The sequence below is a fragment of the Schistocerca cancellata genome, chromosome 7, assembly GCF_023864275.1.
Source record: "Schistocerca cancellata isolate TAMUIC-IGC-003103 chromosome 7, iqSchCanc2.1, whole genome shotgun sequence".
NCBI lineage: Eukaryota > Metazoa > Arthropoda > Insecta > Orthoptera > Acrididae > Schistocerca > Schistocerca cancellata.
The window spans coordinates 292,121,412-292,142,032 of NC_064632.1; the positions used below are offsets into that span (position 1 = coordinate 292,121,412).

The window sequence follows — 20,621 nt, forward strand, 5'->3', positions numbered from 1 at the left end:
CCGACCACCTACATCCCTTCGTGCTTGATGTCTTCCCCGACAGTGATGGCATATTCCACCAAAATAATTGTCCATGTCACAAGGTCATAATCGTGCTACAATGGTTTGAGTATCACGATAATCAACTCGCATCAATATTTTGGTCACCATATTCACCTGATTTGAACCCTATTGAACACATCTGAGACGCTGTTGGGTTCTATATACGTTCCCACAAACCACCGACCCTTAATTTACGAAAATCGCGCGACCTTTATGTAGACGTCTGGTGCTACTTACATCAAGAAATCTATCAAAAACTTGTCTAACCTACGCCAGAATTGTTGCTGTATTGTGTTGCAGAGGAGGACTAGCGCCCGTTACACAGGAGTTCATAATGTTTTGTTCCATAAATGCATGTATCCTAATGATGTTGTTGTTCTGGTCTTCAGTCCCGAGACGGGTTTGGTGCAGCTCGCCATGCTACCCTATCCTGTGCAAGCTTCTTCATCTCCCAGTACCTACTGCAACCTACATCCTTCTGAATCTGCTTAATGTATTCATCTCTTGGTCTCCCTCTACGATTTTTACCCTCCACGCTGCCCTCCAATACTAAATTGGTGATCCCTTGATGCCTGAGAACATGTCCTACCAACCAATCCCTTCTTCTAGTCAGGTTGTGCCACAAACTCCTCTTCTCCCCAATTCTATTCAATATCTCCTAATTAGTTATGTGATCTACCCATCTAATCTTCAGCATTCTTCTGTAGCACCACATTTCGAAAGCTTCTATTCTCTTCTTGTCCAAACTATTTATCGTCCACGTTTCACTTCCATACATGGCTACACTCCATACAAATACTTTCAGAAAAGACTTCCTGACACTTAAATCTGTACTTGATGTTACCAAATTCCTCTTCTTCAGAAACGCTTTCCTTGCCATTGCTAGTCTACATTTTATATCTTCTCTACTTCGGCCATCATCAGTTATTTTGCTCCCCAAATAGCAAAACTCCTTCACTACTTTAAGTGTCTCATTTCCTAATCTAATTCCCCCAGGATCACCAGACTTAATTCGACTACATTCCATTATCCTCGTTTTGCTTTTGTTGATGTTCATCTTACACCCTCCTTTCAAGAAACTATCCATTCCGTTCAGTTGCTCTTCCAAGTCCTTTGCTGTCTCTGACAGAATTACAATGTCATCGGCGAACCTCAAAGTTTTTATTTCTTCTCCATGGATTTTAATACCTACTCCGAATTTTTCTTTTGTTTCCTTTACTGCTTGCTCAATATACAGATTGAATAACATCGGGGAGAGGCTACAGCCCTGTCTCACTCCCTTCAAAACCACTGCTTCCCTTTCATGCCCCTCGACTCTTATAACTGCCATCTCCTTTCTGTACAAATTGTAAATAGCCTTTCGCTCTCTGTATTTTCCCCCTGCCACCTTTAGAATTTGAAAAAGAGTATTCCAGTCAACATTGTCAAAAGTTTTCCCTAAGTCTACAAATGCGAGGAACGTAGGTTTGCCTATCCTTAATCTTTCTTCTAAGATAAGTCATAAGGTCAGTATTGCCTCACGTGTTCCAATATTTCTACGGAATCCAAACTGATCTTCCCCGAGGTCCTCTTCTACCAGTTTTTCCATTCGTCTGTAAAGAATTCGCGTTAGTATTTTGCAGCTGTGACTTATTAAACTGATAGTTCGGTATTTTTCGCATATGTCAACACCCGCTTTCTTTGGGATTGGAATTATGATATTCTTCTTGAAGTCTGAGGGTATTTCGCCGGTCTCATACATCTTGCTCACCAGATGGTAGAGTTTTGTCAGGACTGGCTCTCCCAAGGCGGTCAGTAGTTCTAATGGAATGTTGTCTACTCCCGGGGCCTTGTTTCGACTCAGGTCTTTCAGTGCTCTGTCAAACTCTTCACGCAGTTTCATATCTCCCATTTCATCTTCATCTACATCCTCTTCCATTTCCATAATACTGTCCTCAAGTACATCACCCTTGTATAGACCCTCTATATACTCCTTCCACCTTTCTGCTTTCCCTTCTTTGCTTAGAACTGGGTTTCCATCTGAGCTCTTGATATTCATACAAGTGGTTCTCTTTTCTCCAAAGATCTCTTTAATTTTCCTGTAGGCAGTATCTATCTTACCCCTAGTGAGATAAGGCTCTACATCCTTACATTTGTCCTCTAGCCATCCCTGCTTAGCCATTTCGCACTTCCTGTCAACCTCATTTTTGAGACGTTTGTATTCCTTTTTGCCTGCTTCATTTATTGCATTTTTATATTTTCTCCTTTCATCAATTAAATTCCATATTTCTTCTGTTACCCAAGGATTTCTACCAGCCCTCGTCTTTTTACCTACTTGATCCTCTGCTGCCTTCACTACTTCCTCCCTCAAAGCTACCCATTCTTCTTCTACTGTATTTCTTTCCCCCATTACTGTCAATTTTTCCATTATACTCTCCCTGAAACTCTGTACAACCTCTGGTTTAGTCAGTTTATCCAGGTCCCATCTCCTTAAATTCTCACCTTTTTGCAGTTTCTTCAGTTTTAATCTACATCCTAATGATAAACAAATACATTATAAGAGGTCGGATGCACTTTTGCACGTTCATATTCTGAATAAGTCTTACAAGAGCAGCTTAAGGAGCTAAGATGCTTTAACAGAGTCCAATACAAAATCCAGTGCCGCCTTGTGTCTAACCTCTACTTGGTTACCATAACCGCTGACCATCGAATATACAGACACTAGCGGAAAAATGTTCCTATCGGAGCACAAAAAATGAGAATATGATCAGAGTCTTCTAAATAATTAAAATACTCTGTAAAGTGGGGTACCAGCTGCCTCATTCTACCTTCCTCAGCACCCTTACAAATATTCCCAAATATTTAGGCATGCGAACATACTCGGGGTTTTTGTAACATTCATCTCATTTCAAACTTCCACAAGCTCTCCGAACTGCAACTCAATCACACCCTCCAGTCCATCGCTGTAAGTCGCTCGAACCCATTCACTCCCAGTTGTCCTTTCTCACTCATTCATTTAGCCCAATTCATTGTCATTATCTCTTTGTGTCTCTCTGTCATTGTCTCCTGTTTCATAGCCACTGTCTTCTGCGTTCTGTCCTACAAATACAGTTTCCTCTCACATCACCATCTCCCACTTGCTCTCTTTTACTGTTAATGTCTCACTCCTTCCTTCCTACTGCTATTGTTCCTTCTCACTGTCGCTATCTCTCTCTTCCTCGTTGTCATTGTCATATACCTTGTCTGTCATTATCACTGGCTCTCAACCACTTTCACTTTCTCTTTCTCCGTGTTTCATCACTTTATAAGCTAAGTTTTCGCCTCACACCAGATTTTACCTCTACAAGTAGGATAACTTTGTACCTCTTTGTCTCGGAAACGGGTAAAGATATCAATAAAATTTTCAAAGTTGTTCAAGATCAGGATCTTAGGAACATATCGTAAGAAGTTCTGAGCGTAGCCGTCATGGAATCTTCGGCTGGATTTTGGTCCGCTGGTGATGACGAAAATATAGTAAAGAAACACTTTTTGTGGGGTTTACCGAGAAACCGTCCATGAACTAATGGTGTTTCCGTACGTCCCATCAAACCCACCGTAGACCACATGAAATGCAAAAAGAACCAACCGATTTTCTCCATTTACCTAAGCAGCAGGAAGCGTGAAATATTTATAGTTTGACTCTGTACTTAGGATAGTGACACTGAAAACGATCCTCCTGTTGGATATATAAATGGTTCCTATCCCAAGGGATATCCAAAACACTCGACCCTACCTTTTTATCACTAATAGAACCCAAGGTATGAGCACCAGAAAATTTCGTTTTTATGCGCGGCATTTTGGAACATATGATTTCGCATGCATACCGATTTTCTTCAGAGTTACCACGACCCTCGCTTGCATAAAGTGCACTAAGTCTCCATTCACAGATCTTCCATTAACAGGCTGCAGTTCACGCCAGTAATGTAACATATCATTCCCATACCTTTCTACCCCATAGGCGGACGAGTCCTTCAATTTTACTAAGAAGCTCATATTGGGAGAGGGAGGACAGCAATTACAATTTCTGCCCACGTCTTGGAAGGTAAGCTCTCAGAGTTTCAAGAGCAGTCCTTGATGTAAATCGTCTTCCATTGGTATGCATTCACTAAATGAAACACCACATGTGAAACTCCTAAACGAGCAGTTGGATAATAAAATGAGGTGGCACCATCACCGTGAAGTTAAGCTCTGCCTACTTTGCATATACAATTCTGGCACGTGTGGAACGCCACCGGAACAGCGAGGAGCTGTCGAACACCCGAAAGCATTGCTATCAAAATAGACAATTATTGGCCAGATGTACAGAGTTGTTTTACTCATGGCTGACAGTAATGCAGCAACAGAAGGGTGCCGGCCACACTCATATGTGCTGACACCACACCTCTCATAATCTCGGCTGCTGTGACAATGGAGACATGCCCTCAGCACCTCGCAACGTCGTTGCCAACTAGCGCCAGCACGGATGGTGTTGCCCACTCTGCCTCAGCGCCCAGTCAGCACGACCAGTGGATTACCATGGCACTATTACTGACGTCATAAACTGGACCCCAGAGAAATAGCCAACAGCTCTGCGAGAGACCGGCTCGCGACACTGGGGTCAACTCGTAGCTGCGAGTCATTGGCCATCAATTACTGCTCTCTCCCAGAACGATGGTGTTTCATCAGCTCGCCAGCGACCATCAGTGAGGCTTTCAGTGGCCTGATACTGCAAGGCACCAAAGTTTTCCTTCCATCTACAAAGGCGAGGATGAGGCAGCAGCAGCTCTCTGCAGCAAAGTCCTTGAGATTTAGTTGGTGGTGGCATCGTAGACTGTAGTCATACCAGTAGGGCGCGAATGGAGTGTCACTGGTTCCACCTCAATGCCGTTTAGCTGCAACACTGAGCTACAACTGAAAAACAAGCTGTGCAAGTCAGAGTATATGTACTTGCCGGGCTCTGTCATCGAATGTGCCCAGGTTTTCTGGGCTCGTCAACACTCTTGGTCGCTTCAAAATGTAGCAACTTCGCCGTTCAGACGCTCGTTTTGGCTTTGTCAGAAACTGAATAGTTACTCTTGCATTCAGTCTGAGCCTTCTCGCGACACCTTGCGCGGTCACCGTTATGATGATACCCCTCTGTTGCCATAATGTCATTTTGCTACATTGCTTGAGTGCTCAGCCCATCCACAGCGTTTCAATAGCTTCTGTGCTTGCAGCTACACCGGCAGTGTTTCTGTCTCTTGGCATTCTGCCTGGCCATCGACTCATTCTGCTTTGCCTCAGGCATTGCCAGGGAAGAACTCAACATTTTTTTAATATTTAATATTAAATGTAATCCACTATTTTATTCTGAGGCGCAACAATTCTTGCATTGGAGATGCAACAAAAGTTCTTTGCGTAATTGCATTCAATACTGTCCTATGGCAAAACATTCTGTTAAATACAGCTAAGTTCAAAAAAGTATTAAAGCTACAGAAGTATACACTAAGTATATTACGCAAATTCAATAACCAAACATCCTGCTGAACCTATTCAGGGACCTTATACTTATGTGCCAATACAAATACTCCCCTAATGGTATTTCTGGTTAATAACAAGACAATTTAGAATGAAATGCGAAAATCACAACCACAATTCTAGAAACAAAAATAAATTCCGTGTAGACTTTTGATCTCTGTCTAGTGTGCAGAATGGAGTCCTAATTTCTGATGGAAATGTCTAAAACATATTGCCAGTGGACAGAAGGCAGGGAATTGGAAATTACAAATGTTCAAAAACAATTCAGGGATACCTTATTAGACATTCCTTCTATAATCGTACAGACTATTTGGACCCAGGGGTGTAATTCCATTACTCATCAGCGTGAGCAGCTCAGAATTAGTCACAATTTGTTGTTAGAAGTAGCCTGCAGCCTCTGCTGCTGCCTGTTAATGTGTAGTCAGACTCATTCCACATCCCAGATGGCTTCCTGTCATGATGGGACTTACGGAACACGATGCATAAATGAATTAAGGGGTTCGTAACTTTATGACAGTGACTCTGCAAGACTGTCACAAAACATGCAGCTCTTCTTTGATAATTCTGTATCTCTTCCTTTAATCTATCGTACTAATGGGTTCCTTAGTTCAGGGTGTGTTTGCAGTTTATGGGCGCTCAACGGCGAGGTTATCAGCGCCCCTACAGATGTTAAAAGAAATTAATGTGGATAAAATGGCTAAAAATGTTATGGCACAGAGAGGAATAAACCTACAAAATGACACACTCACTCACTCGCACCTCACTCGTGCCCTTAGTCCAAAAGACATGCAAGAAATAGATGAATTTCGTAAGTGACCTACTTCGTGAACAATTTTTCTTATGAATCTATATCAGTCTAATCTCTATCAATCTGCGTTCCACCAAACGAGACTTGTGCAATGATTCCATCGCTTTTAAATGAATTTCAAGTGATCCAGTACCAATTAGATACCATATTAAAAACAAATAAAAGAAACTGTGTCCAAGAGCATGGACTGGAAAATATATGAATTACAAGAACGGTAGAGAAAATTACATTTGCTGGCGTCTTGGCTAGTAAGGAGAAACTTGTACTGCGATGTTCAGCCTGGAACTTGTGTTTTATTCTGTATTTCGTGAGACACAAAAGATATTTCAACAGCACCACAAAAAAAATCATGTACTTTTCCAAACCACATACACCCACCCACCCACCCACACACACACACACACACACACACACACACACACACACACTTGTATGTGGACATATATGTTATTAACTGCTCGATTTTTCCACATTAGTGAGGATGAATGATTTTTTTTTTTATTTTACTTACGTAACGCGCGGTCTTTTGTTCACAGCGACCATTATCTGACATCAGCAACGTGGATCTCGAACGCAAAGGTGTGTGCTGTTTGGATGAATCGCGCACAGAACATTTCCCTGATCAGCGTGTGCAAGCCACCACTCTGGAATTGCGAGCAAGTAAGTCAGATCAGCTGTTAAGTGTACTGCTATAAGGGGTCGTTCACATGACAACAAAACTAAATTAAGTGTTGTGCGATACTGATTTCTTCAGTCTGTGATTTCAAGAAAACTAGTACGACTCAAAAATGTGCCGAAATTCAACTGTACGAGGCTTTCTTTGAGAGATTGTGAAGGTGTCTTGAAGAACAAACTGAGGACAGGAAACCCTATCTGGAAACACCATCTAATGATGTCACGGAGCATTGCTGTTACAGGAGAAAACCCCTGTAGCTGGGCCGGCCATTCAAGGGCAAACGTGAGTTGTAACGCTGACGTATTGCAGGCCGAACACTTTGCAGTATTCAGGACGCCACCCGGCATCTCACGCGTTCACGTCTCTCACAACACGTAAAGTCAGCTAAGAGCAGTGACTAAGTGACCTCACCTTTGTTGCCTTTAGTGTGGCCCAGCAGCCATCAGCGACGCTCCGTAGAGTCGACGGATAACATTTCTGGACATGGATTCTAGCTCCTAGTTTGTCCCTAAAGACAACCCTCACAGCCCCTCGAAGTTTGTCGGTATATTTCTGTTACATCTACATCTACATTTATACTCCGCAAGCCACCCAACGGTGTGCGGCGGAGAGCACTTTACGTGCCACTGTCATTACCTTCCTTTCCTGTTCCAGTCGCGTATGGTTCACGGGAAGAACGACTGCCGGAAAGCCTCCGTGCGCTCTCGAATCTCTCTAATTTTACATTCGTGATCTCCTCGGGAGGTATAAGTAGGGGGAAGCAATATATTCGATACCTCATCCAGAAACGCACCCTCTCGAAACCTGGACAGCAAGCTACACCGCGATGCAGAGCGCCTCTCTTGCAGAGTCTGCCACTTGAGTTTGCTAAACATCTCCGTAACGCTATCACGCTTACCAAATAACCCTGTGACGAAACGCGCCGCTCTTCTTTGGATCTTCTCTATCTCCTCCGTCAACCCGACCTGGTACGGATCCCACACTGATAAGCAATACTCAAGTATAGGTCGAACAAGTGTTTTGTAAGCCACCTCCTTTGTTGATGGACTACATTTTCTAAGGACTCTCCCAATGAATCTCAACCTTGTACCCGCCTTACCAACAATTAATTTTATATGATCATTCCACTTCAAATCGTTCCGCACGCATACTCCCAGATATTTTACAGAAGTAACTGCTCCCAGTGTTTGTTCCACTATCATATAATCATACAATAAAAGATCCTTCTTTCTATGTATTCGCAATACATTACATTTGTCTATGTTAAGGGTCAGTTGCCACTCCCTGCACCAAGTGCCTATCCGCTGCAGATCTTCCTGCATTTCGCTGCAATTTTCTAATGCTGCAACTTCTCTGTATACTACAGCATCACCCGCGAAAAGCCGCATGGAACTTCCGACACTATCTACTAGGTCATTTATATATATATATATTGTGAAGAGCAATGGTAGAGCACTTGCCCGCGAAAGGCAAAGGTCCCGAGTTCGAGTCTCGGTCCGGCACAGAGTTTTAATATGCCAGGAAGTTTCATATCAGCGCACACTCCGCTGCAGAGTGAAAATCTCATTCTGGAAACATCCCCCAGGCTTTGGCTAAGCCATGTCTCCGCAATATTCTTTCTTTCAGGAGTGCTAGTTCTGCAAGGTTCGCAGGAGAGCTTCTGTAAAGTTTGGAAGGTAGGAGACGAAGTACTGGCAGAAGTAAGGCTGTGAGGACGGGGCGTGAGTCGTGCTTGGGTAGCTCACTTGGTAAAGCACTTACCCGCGAAAGGCAAAGGTCCCGAGTTCGAGTCTCGGTCCGGCACACAGTTTTAACCTGCCAGGAAGTTTCAATTCCTCTTATGTTCAACAAGACGGGTGTTCACACTGCTCTTTGTGGTACCGATATAAACCTGTCCACAATATCGGTACCACAAAGAGAAGTGTGAACACCTGTCTTGCTGAACACAAGAGGAATTGCCGCCTAGGTCATACGGATAAATCGGCCGTAGCGGAACATGTTTACGAGGAAGGTGATCATGAAATAACATTCAGCGAGACGAGCGTCATATCAAAAACCTCGCATTATTATGGACGCATATATAGCGAGGCTATCGAGATTGATAAACACCGTAATAATTTTAACAGGAAAGACAAAGGTAATGGATAAAATTTGGATGTCAGCGTTGCACCGCAAGCGTGACGACCGATTACTTTCAATCGAGAATGTTGACATTACCAGAGACAATCTCATAGCCGTCGCCACGTGATCATCAGTGGCTCTGAGCACTATGCGACTTAACTTCTGAGGACATCAGTCGTCTAGAAGTTAGAACTAATTAAACCTAACTAACCTAAGGACATCACACACATCCATGCCCGAGGCAGGATTCGAACCTGATACTGCAGCGGTCGCTCGGCTCCAGATTGCAGCGCCTAGAGCCGCACGGCCACTCCGGCCGGCAATCGACAGTGGCGTCCGCTGTACTGCCTATATAATCAGCGCTTCCTCGAGTTCTCTTCGCAGTTCGCCGCTGTACCTCCGAGGATGTTTCCCGCAGTCGGAGACGAAACGTCAGGGGAGAGTTTTATACTTCGACCACGGCCTATCAGCCCGGAATTTTTAACTGTAGACAATACCGGCCGTGAAAGCTTACATTGTATGATTTTTCTGTCTTTGTTCAATTTCTACGTTTGTTACAGGAAACGGGTTATATTAAGTGGTTTTAACAGTCAGATGTCTGGGGTGGTGGGGGGAAAAAACGATATAACCGAAAAGCGGTTGTTTCAGCGCTAACCGTGGTCCTTGGCGCAGGTGCACGAGCAGCGGTCGCACGCCTGGCTGGAGCCGGCGCCGGCGCCCCTCTTCTCGGCAGACGGCGAGTCCTTCGTGGCGGTGCTGACGCAGCGCGACGCCGCCGTGCCCGGCTACCCGCACGTCGTCAGGGTCGACGTCGCCGAGCAGAGGACCACACCACTCACGTACGGCGCCTGGCACGTCACCGCCATTGCCGCCTGGGACCAGTTCCACCATCTTGTGTAAGATATTCACCCGCTTCCTACGAGCGGCGTCAGGAAGTAATGTAACACATTCTTTTCTCTGCCAGTTTCGGTTGAAAAAATGCTGAATTTGTTGTGGGAGATCTCACAATATTCTCGCTTCTGCACCTATTGCCGGATATAGACAGGGAGACACAAACGTTCATAACGGGTGGCAGGGACAAAGAATCCAGTGAAATTTTTTTAAGTGCTTTATCTGAAAACTACCTTGGGCAGTTAAGCAGAGAACCGACTCGTGGCGAAAACATATTAGACCTTCTGGTGACAAACGGACCCGAACTATTTAAAACAGTTAACGCAGAACAGGGAATCAGCGATCATAAAGCGGTTACTGCATCGATGATTTCAGCCGTAAATAGAAATATTCAAAAAGGTAGGAAGATTTTTCTGTTTAGCAAAAGTGACAAAACGCAGATTTCAGGTTACCTGACGGCTCAACCCAAAAGTTTTGTCTCAAGTAAAGATAGTGTTGAGGATCAGTGGACAAAGCTCAGAACCATCGTACAATATGCCTTAGATGAGTATGTGCTAAGCAAGATTGTAAGAGATGGAAAAGAGCCATCGTGGTATAACAATCGAGTTAGAAAACTGCTGCGGAAGCAAAGGGAACTTCACAGCAAACATAAACGTAGCCAAAGCCTTGCGGACAAACAAAAATTACGCGAATCGAAATGTAGTGTGAGGAGGACTATGCGAGAGGCGTTCAATGAATTCGAAAGTAAAGTTCTATGTACTAACTTGGCAGAAGATCCTAAGAAATTCTGGTCTTATGTCAAAGCGGTAGGTGGATCAAAAGAAAATGTCCAGACACTCTGTGACCAAAATGGTACTGAAACAGAGGATGACAGACTAAAGGCCGAAATACTAAATGTCTTTTTCCAAAGCTGTTTCACGGAGGAAGACTGCACTGTAGTTCCTTCTCTAGATTGTCGCACAGATGACAAAATGGTAGATACCGAAATAGACGACAGAGGGATAGAGAAATAATTAAAATCGCTCAAAAGAGGAAAGGCCGCTGGACGTGATGGGATACCAGTTTGATTTTACACAGAGTACGCGAGGGAACTTGTCCCCCTTCTTGCAGCGGTGTACCGTAGGTCTCTAGAAGAGCGTAGCGTTCCAAAGGATTGGAAAAGGGCACAGGTCATTCCCGTTTTCAAGAAGGGACGTCGAACAGATGTGCAGAACTGCAGACCTATATCTCTAACGTCGATCAGTTGTAGAATTTTGGAACACGTATTATGTTCGAGTATAATGACTTTTCTGGAGACTAGAAATCTACTCTGTAGGAATCAGCATGGGTTTCGAAAAAGACGGTCGTGTGAAACCCAACTCGCGCTATTCGTCCACGAGACTCAGAGGGCCATAGACACGGGTTCACAGGTAGATGTCGTGTTTCTTGACTTCCGCAAGGCGTTCGATACAGTTCCCCACAGTCGTTTAATGAACAAAGTAAGAGCATATGGACTATCAGACCAATTGTGTGATTGGATTGAAGAGTTCCTAGATAACAGAACGCAGCATGTCATTCTCAATGGAGAGAAGTCTTCCGAAGAAAGAGTGATTTCAGGTGTGCCGCAGGGGAGTGTCATAGGACCGTTGCTATTCACAATATACATAAATGACCTTGTGGATGACATCGGAAGTTCACTGAGGTATTTTGCGGATGATGCTGTAGTATATCGAGAGGTTGTAACGTTGGAAAATTGTACTGAAATGCAGGAGGATCTGCAGCGAATTGACGCATGGTGCAGGGAATGGCAATTGAATCTCAATGTACACAAGTGTAATGTGCTCCGATACATAGAAAGATAGATCCCTTATCATTTAGCTACAATATAGCAGGTCAGCAACTGGAAGCAGTTACTTCCATAAATTATCTGGGAGTACGCATTAGGAGTGATTTAAAATGGAATGATCATATAAAGTTGATCGTCGGTAAAGCAGATGCCAGACTGAGATTCATTGGAAGAATCCTAAGGAAATGCAATCCGAAAACAAAGGAAGTGGTTTACAGTACGCTTGTTCGCCCACTGCTTGAATACTGCTCAGCAGTGTGGGATCCGTACCAGATAGGGTTGATAGAAGAGATAGAGAAGATCCAACGGAGAGCAGCGCGCTTCGTTACAGGATCATTTGGTAATCGCGAAAGCGTTACGGAGATGATAGATTAACTCCAGTGGAAGACTCTGCAGGAGAGACGCTCAGTAGCTCGGTACGGGCTTTTGTTGAAGTTTCGAGAACATACCTTCACCGAAGAGTCAAGCAGTATATTGCTCCCTCCTACGTATATCTCGCGAAGAGGCCATGAGGATAAAATCAGAGAGATTAGAGCCCACACAGAGGCATACCGACAATCCTTCTTTCCACGATCAATACGAGACTGGTTGGCTCAAATGGCTCTGAGCACTATGGGACTTAACATCTATGGTCATCAGTCCCCTAGAACTTAGAACTACTTAAACGTAACTAACCTAAGGACAGCACACAACACCCAGCCATCACGAGGCAGAGAAAATACCTGACCCCGCCGGGAATCGAACCCGGGAACCCGGGCGTGGGAAGCGAGAACGCTACCGCACGACCACGAGATGCGGGCAATACGAGACTGGAATAACAGGGAGAACCGATAGAGGTACTCAAGGTACCTTCCGCCACACACCGTCAGGTGGCTCGCGGAGTATGGATGTAGATGTAGATATAGTTTCACGAAGTTCCGGTATGTGGCGGTGCTGTACGTAGCCAACAAAATGGCGTCTGTAACGGAGGTGTGTTCCAAGGAGCGAGCTGTAGCGGAAAACCAGGTCGACGCAGATATTAACAGGCGCTTCCAGAAGGTCTATGGAGACGTGGCACTGATTCGTTGATTCGTTGGGCGAGACGTCGGCTATCATCGCAATAAGGTCGCACAAACCTGACCGATTTTCCACGTGCTGGCCGACCGCACACAGCTATGACTCTTGCAGTGTCAGAATGTCTGGACACTCTTACGTAATTCTTCAGGCTTTCCCGGCGAGATGTTGACATGTGGAATAATCGGGTCTACTGCCGGATGTTTGTGTCGCTCTGGCACAATGTTCCGGCCACGTAACTCGTTGCCTTCTTCAGGTGCGACCTGATACTGCCGTATTGGAGGATCTTGTCCAGTAGGACGGGCCTCAGACGGCGACCATGTCGGGCGCGGACGTCCGAGGGAGCACCGGGGAAGAGACAACACGTTACAGGCAGCGCCAGGTGGGCGTGGACGGCAGAGAGAGCACCTAGCGCCCTGTGGGCATAAATACTGGACAAGATCCTCCAATACGGCAGTCTCAGGCCCCACCTGAAGAAGGCAACGAGTTACGTGGCCGAAATATTGTGCCAGAGCGACACAAACATCCGGCAGTAGACCCGATTATTCCATATGTCTGGACACTCTTAATTGAGGTAAACACCTCACTGCACAACTGAGCGCCTCTGTTGGTAGTGCTGACACACTCGTCCAGCGTGGGGTACTCAAAGGTGCTTGCCCACGGCTTCCTCACCGCCTAGGAAGAAGAGCACCGTTCTGTGTGGAGTTGTGTGGTGTGTGTACTGTAAGACCTTCGGTACACACACCATCAGATCATTTGACTTGTCGCTCTAGCGAAGTAGGCGAGTGTCAGCAATATGTCTCGTGGTCTTATTGTGGCGTGTTTATCTTCTGCCTTTGAGTCAGACGATAGAAATGCCACTTGCACGCTTACAGTAGCAGATTGACGATGACCAACTTTAAACAGAACTTGATTAATTTTCACACACATTTATTAAAATAATAACAATCATAAACCTTACTTAACTTGATTCTGGATGCTATTTACAATTGACAATCTGAAGTTCCTTTGGTCTTGGTACGTTAATCTTATTCTCACATATCTCTGATACTTGAAAAAGTGTCTATTCATTTATTTTCATGGCTATGTACAGGAATATGATAATCTTATAGGCGCAGACTGAAACTTGACTATAGACTGATACAGACAAATGCAGACTAATGCAGACTAATGCACACTAAGGCAGACTAATGCAGACTGGCTAATCGGAGGTCTGTACACTCGTTATAATGCCTCAAGCGTTCAGGTATCACTGCCCGAGTGTGATCCGCGAGGGGAAAAGGTTCTACGTTAGCAGCAATCTCATTGGCTGCGTTACATATTAACACGCGGATCGGCGGAAGCAGAATTTGATCCGTTTCCAAGACAGCGCCATCTCGTAGTGCGGAGACGGACGAGCGCTGCGCCTGCGCTGTTGTGCTTAGCAGTTGAGCGCGCGATGCCGATGAGTGCGGACAACGGAACGCGCGCGTCCGAGCCAGCCGGCTCGGTCGCGCCGGGGCCGGCCGCTGGCCGGTCGGTGGGGCCTGCCCCACCGGCCGTCCCGGCGGCCGCTCCCCACAGGACGCATACAACGGCGACGACCCCTGCAACGACAACGGATTCTGACAGGCAACATAATGAGGACGGGACGCGATACGCGAATGCAGAGCGGAGGACGACATACGTCAAACCCCTCTGACGAGAGGCATCAGCTACCACAGAACGATCGGCAACAACGGGAACTGAGACGTGAAATACAACACATGATTCTGCAAAGTCAGCAAGTATACGACAACCGCACTAGTACAGTTCCTCCTTCACAGCATGAAGAACAAGTAGACGACGTGGAACAATTTTCTCCACCAGACGACGACGACGACGCCGAAATGGAGAGAGTCTCCTCTGAAGAAGTTTGGACCATGCAGCCCACCGACGGAAAGGGTGATTTTACACTAGTTCGCCAAAGAAAACGACTCAACGCTTCTCCTAAGCAGAACAACTCTCGGAAGCGACAACGTCCAGAAGAACTGAAAACTTCCAACCGTTATGCGGCTATTGCGATGGAAGATACTACAGATGCTCCAGAACGTATGGACCAGACTAGTGATGTCAATCTCGAAGCAGCTAAAGATGGGATAGATGGCTCTGGCCGGAACTTACTACGCAAAGTCCCGCCCGTTACTATTTACCATACCAAGAACTACATGGAACTCAACAAGGCGCTGAAAGCGAATATTGACGGCAGTCTTAAGGCCATCTACCAACGAGACAGGATCAAATATCACTTTGACTCCTATGAAGATCAACGGCGGGCCATCAATTTCTTTGTGTCGAATGACATCCACTTTTTTACACATCAGGCCGCGGAGGACAAGGACCTCAAAGTGGTTGTCAAACGTCTACCTGCCGAAGTTACGGAGGAAGAACTGAAAGACGCACTGATAGAGAAGGGTTTCCCTGTCGTCAACGTCCACCAGTTTAAAAATCGAGACGACAAGACGAAGGAATTACGACCTCAAGATGCGTACTGTGTCACGTTGCCAGCCCAAAAGGAAAACTACAAGATTTACGACATCAAATACCTTCTATATACTAAAGTCGTTATTGAAACCTACAACAGACAAGAAGGACCTGTTCAATGTCGCCACTGCCAGCGATTCGAACATACAGCTAATTATTGCAGCTTGCCTGCACGCTGCGTTCGATGAGGAGGGCAACACCGATCTTCAGCATGTACTCATCCCCGAGGGGCTCCGCCGAAATGTGCTAACTGTGAAAAGGACCATCCTGCCACGTGGCGTGGCTGCCAGAAGTACCAGGAACTTCTCAGGAAATACACACAACGGTCTTCCCCGCAGCCCTCTCAACGGCGGACTCGTGTAATACGGAACTCCAACCTGACGCCACACCCTCCGCCCCACCGACAGCAACCACCACAAGAACAGCCGGCGGCGACACGGCAGCCAGTAACACAGCCTCCTCCTGAAGCACTTCCACCTCGACAGCACCGCCAGCATTATTCATACGCCCACGCAGCATCACCACGCCGACCGGAACCGGACACCTACCTCTCACCAGCTCATTTGATGCAATCTATAGCTCCAGCGCTCTCTGATGTCGCGAAACTTCTCACCGCCGTGCAGCAACAACTAGTGGGGATACTTTCTTTAATCGAAAGTGTGTTGAAGGCCTTTGGAACACCTTAAGATGGATCGCCCTGGGACCACGAGAAACCTGAAAATCTGTATATGGAACGCCAACGGAATAAAACACAAGAAAACAGAATTCACTGAATTTTTACAACGTCACAAAATCGACATCGCACTTGTATCGGAGACGCACCTTCGTCCAACAACTGAGCTCAGATTTCGTAACATGTACGTCTATAGAACGGACAGACAAGGCCAACGAGGTGGAGGGACCGCAGTTCTGCTTAAAAGGGAACTGCGGCACCATCATGAAACACTACCTCACCTCCAACATCTGGAGGCAACAGCGGTAACGGTTCGATCGACCGCTGGCAACATCACTTTCATTGCGGCGTACAACAGCCCCAGTAAAAACCTAGAGCCCGACGACCTACGGAGTATCTTCACCAATTTTGACAAAATCTTCCTAGGATGATGATGATGTTTGGTTTGTGGGGCGCTCAACTGCGTGGTTATCAGCGCCCGTACAATTACCCAATCTTTTGCTCAGTCCAATTTCGCCACTTTCCTGGATGATGATGAAATGATGAGGACAACACAAACACCCAGTCATCTCGAGGCAGGTGAAAATCCCTGACCCCGCCGGGAATCGAACCCGGGACCCCGTGCTCGGGAAGCGAGAACGCTACCGCGAGACCACGAGCGGCGGACATCTTCCTAGGAGGTGACCTTAACAGCAAGCACGTCGCGTGGAATTCCCGGCGTACGAACCCTCGTGGACGAACTTTGATTGCTATGGAAGAAGAACTGGGCATCACAGTCCATGGCCCACGAGAGCCCACACGGATTCCTTACGTCGATCGGCAAGAAGCAGACGTCCTAGATATTGCTGTCATCAAAAATATTGAGACGAACCTCCAGCTCCGCACCGTCGACGATCTTTCGTCTGACCACCGACCTGTTATCAGTATAGTGGAAAACGCAACGGCCAACCTTCCGCCCCCAACCTCACAAACTCTGAACTGGGGTCAATTTCGGACATATCTTGACAACAATATCTGCCCGACGCAGGACGTTTCAACACCGGAAGCCATCGACATCGCGGTACAAACTTTGACGCAGAAGATAAAGGTAGCCAAACGGAGGGCAACTACTCACACGGTCTACCCTGTAGTAGCTTTCGACGAGTTCCCGCCTCTACTCCAAGAACTGAAGACACAGAGAAACAGGAGCAGGCGACGTTGGCTCCGCTATAGAAACCCGATCGATCGACGAGAAATACACGCCTTAACACGAGAACTGCACAGGAGAGTGGCCGAGTGGCGACAGCAGGTCTGGGAAGATAAGATGGATGAATTCTTACTTCGAACCAAGAACGAATGGCAGGTAGTCAAGAACATACGACACCAGCGGCCACCTAAACAAGCCATCAGAGGACCAGATGGCCTCCTCTATGACGAACTCGCCCAGGCGGAGCTGTATGCTACGACTTACCAAGAACAGATGTCTACACCAGCGACCCCCGTGAACGACGTCCGCCTTCAGGAACAGGAAGCCGTCGTTACAGCAGAATGGACTGCTCTTCGTGCTGCGCCTGTGCAGAGCCGCCCACAACTCACCACACCAGCAGAGATCCGTAAAATTATCCGGAAGACTCGGAATAATGCGCCGGGCAACGACTCCATAAGCAACACCGATTTGAAACAGTTGCCCAGGAAGCCAACTGTGCTCTTTACCCGGATTCTCAACAGCTGCCTTCTGCAGGGATATTTTCCTACGGCATGGAAGACGGCTCGAGTAGTTCCAATACCCAAGCCAGGTAAAGACCCAGCAGAACCCAACAGTTACCGGCCAATTAGCCTCTTGCCGACCCTTGGCAAGGTGCTCGAGAGAGTGCTGTTGAAGAGGCTCCATGACACGCTTACAGCTCATGATGTTATACGACCCGAACAATTCGGTTTCAAGGACAAGTTATCTGCCGAACTTCAACTTCTACGGATCACCGAACGGATACAAGAAGGATACAACAAGCAGCACTTCACGATTGGTGTCTTCCTTGACATCGAAAAAGCTTACGATAAGGTGTGGCGGCCCAACCTTATCGTCAAACTGCATCGCACTACCCCTATTGCGGATTGTTACATTAGACTCATAGACAGCTTTCTGCAGGACAGGAAACTGTATGTCCGAGTCGACGATGAAAACTCCGAAATGAAACTGATCTCCGCAGGAATTCCGCAGGGCTCTGTCATTTCGCCTCTACTTTTCAACTTGTATATAAATGACATCCCAACAGTCCCCCTTGTTACGGCGAGTTTTTATGCGGACGATACGGCCTTTCTGACAACTGGACGACACTGGACCAGCTCATCGCTAGGATGCAACAGCAACTTGCTGTAATGGAACGCTGGGCGCTGCACAATAAGATAACGATCAACCCGACGAAGACGGCAGCCGTTCTGTTCACATGGAGGAAACCAGTTCTCAACGACAGACTCCAAATAGCTGACCAATTTATCCCATGGTCGCCGGGAGTGAAGTATCTCGGTGTCTACCTCGACAAAAAATTACTCTTTACGCAGCATATTGACGACAAGAAGACGACAGCCCAGAAGATGGCCAGGTCGTTGATTCCGTTCCTGAAGAGTAAGGATCTCAACCCTAAGACAAAACTCCAATTGTATAAGGCAACGGTGGAACCCACAATGTTGTATGGCTCCACCTCGTGGGGAACTACGTGCGTCTCCAACTACAACAAACTCCAAGCGCTGCAAAACATTTGCTATCGATGGATCACAGGAGCTCCATGGTGGACAAGAAACGTCGACATCCGCACCGCACTCCACGAGACCACCATACAAGAGAAGGTCCGTGACAAGGCTCTACGAGTTTTTGACAAGATCGATGCCCTTAGGGACGAAGTTCGACAATTACAGTCGGTAGGAACGGTAAACCCTGCAAGATGGCACTAGTATCGCGTACCGAAGTCAATAACGTTTCACCCCCCATAGGCAATCTGTCATAACACGAGGAAGCAGTCACACATAACAGCCTTGACACATTTCACCCTCCACAGGAGATAGACATCACCAAAGACAGCAGGCTAGCAGGCTAAAGGACCCATTGCGTGCCCAAGCCTAACTGAATGCGTAATAAATAAAGTGTTTTCCTTTTATCCTTACATCCCATCCTAGAAGAATAAGTCATCAAGGATGATCTCTTCAGTCCACACTACACAAAAAAAAAAAAATTGTGCTTAGCAGGGCGCGCTCTATTGGGAAAGTTGTGTACGCGCTGATTACGCGGAACTATGTACACAAGTTGCTTGCACGTAACGAGGCTGATTGTGACAGGCGATAAAACGTGGTTCATCACTTCCAACCAGAAACAAATCGGCAGTCGATGGAGTGGCGCCACACGAGCTGTGCTCCGTAGAAAAAAATTCAAAGGCATATCTTCAGCCGGTTAAGACATGGCTATGGGCTTCTGTTACTGAAGAGGTAATTCTGTTTGATAGCCTCCTTCCTGGTGCAACTCGAGAGGAACTCATTGGGCTGTTCTTCCTCAACCTTCCGACTTCCATCTGGGGCAATGAAGGATGCACACCACTGGAAGGAGCATATCGATGATGGGGACTTATTGATGCACCAAGGCTCTGGCTCCGACGTCGACGATCGGAGTGATACCATACGGGCACAGAGGTCCTCCCAGTAACGTGGCGTACAGACGTCGCATAGAATGAAGGTTTTGTTGAAAATTAGGGTTTTGTAGCCAAAAGAGTTGGGAATAATTTGGTGTACTGGAATCCTGATTAAAGCCAAGCTTTTTGTTTTTCGAGCATTCTGCATCTACATATATACTCTGCAAACGTCTACGAAGTGAATGGCAGGGGGCACTTAGTATGACACCATATAGTGGAGTATTTTCCCCTTCCAGTCGTATGGAGCGCTGGAATAAAGACTGCTTAAATGCATCTGTGCGGGCTGTAATTAGTATAATCTTGTATTCATGAATTCTACGGCAACAGTATGTATGTGGCTGACGAATGTCTTGATTCTTGATCTTTCTTCTGGTTCTCTAATCAAGTTCTACATGCGATCCCCTTGTGAAAAGTTCAGTTCCGAGACCATTGCTTCCCTGTCTGAGACCATTACTCCTGAAACGATCAAGTACAGGGTGTCCCAAAAAGAATGACCCGATTTTAACTTGTAATAATATTGAGACAAAAGTCACTAGGTACCTGAAACAGCGAATCGGCGTGGTCTAGAGTTTCAGAAAAAATCCGCTAGATGGAGCACCACCACACTGGCACAACAACGTGCGCAGTTTCCTCAATGCCAATGTGCCTCAACGTTGGATAGGGCGTACAGGACCGCGAGACCAGGCTTTACGCTCTTGGCCTCTTAGGTCCCCTGACTTAACACCATGTGATTTCTTCCTGTGGGGATACGTTAAACAATGTGTTTACGTTCCTCCCTTACCTCGTGACATTGATGAACCTAAACCAGAATATCAGCTGCTGTACCTTCAGTGACAGAAGACACCTTACGCTCAGTTTAG

The 20,621-nt window shown here is 46.4% G+C and overlaps 1 protein-coding gene across 1 annotated transcript in view; it reads left to right on the forward strand.

Moving 5' to 3' along the window:
* The window catches only part of LOC126092476 (inactive dipeptidyl peptidase 10-like), a 623,654-nt gene that overhangs the window by 513,625 nt on the left and 89,408 nt on the right, over window positions 1-20,621 (forward strand). The window contains exons 9-10 of the mRNA XM_049908091.1: window positions 6,901-7,024; window positions 9,834-10,057. Of these exons, the coding sequence (XP_049764048.1) occupies window positions 6,901-7,024; window positions 9,834-10,057 (348 nt within the window). The remainder of the gene's footprint in view (window positions 1-6,900; window positions 7,025-9,833; window positions 10,058-20,621) is intronic.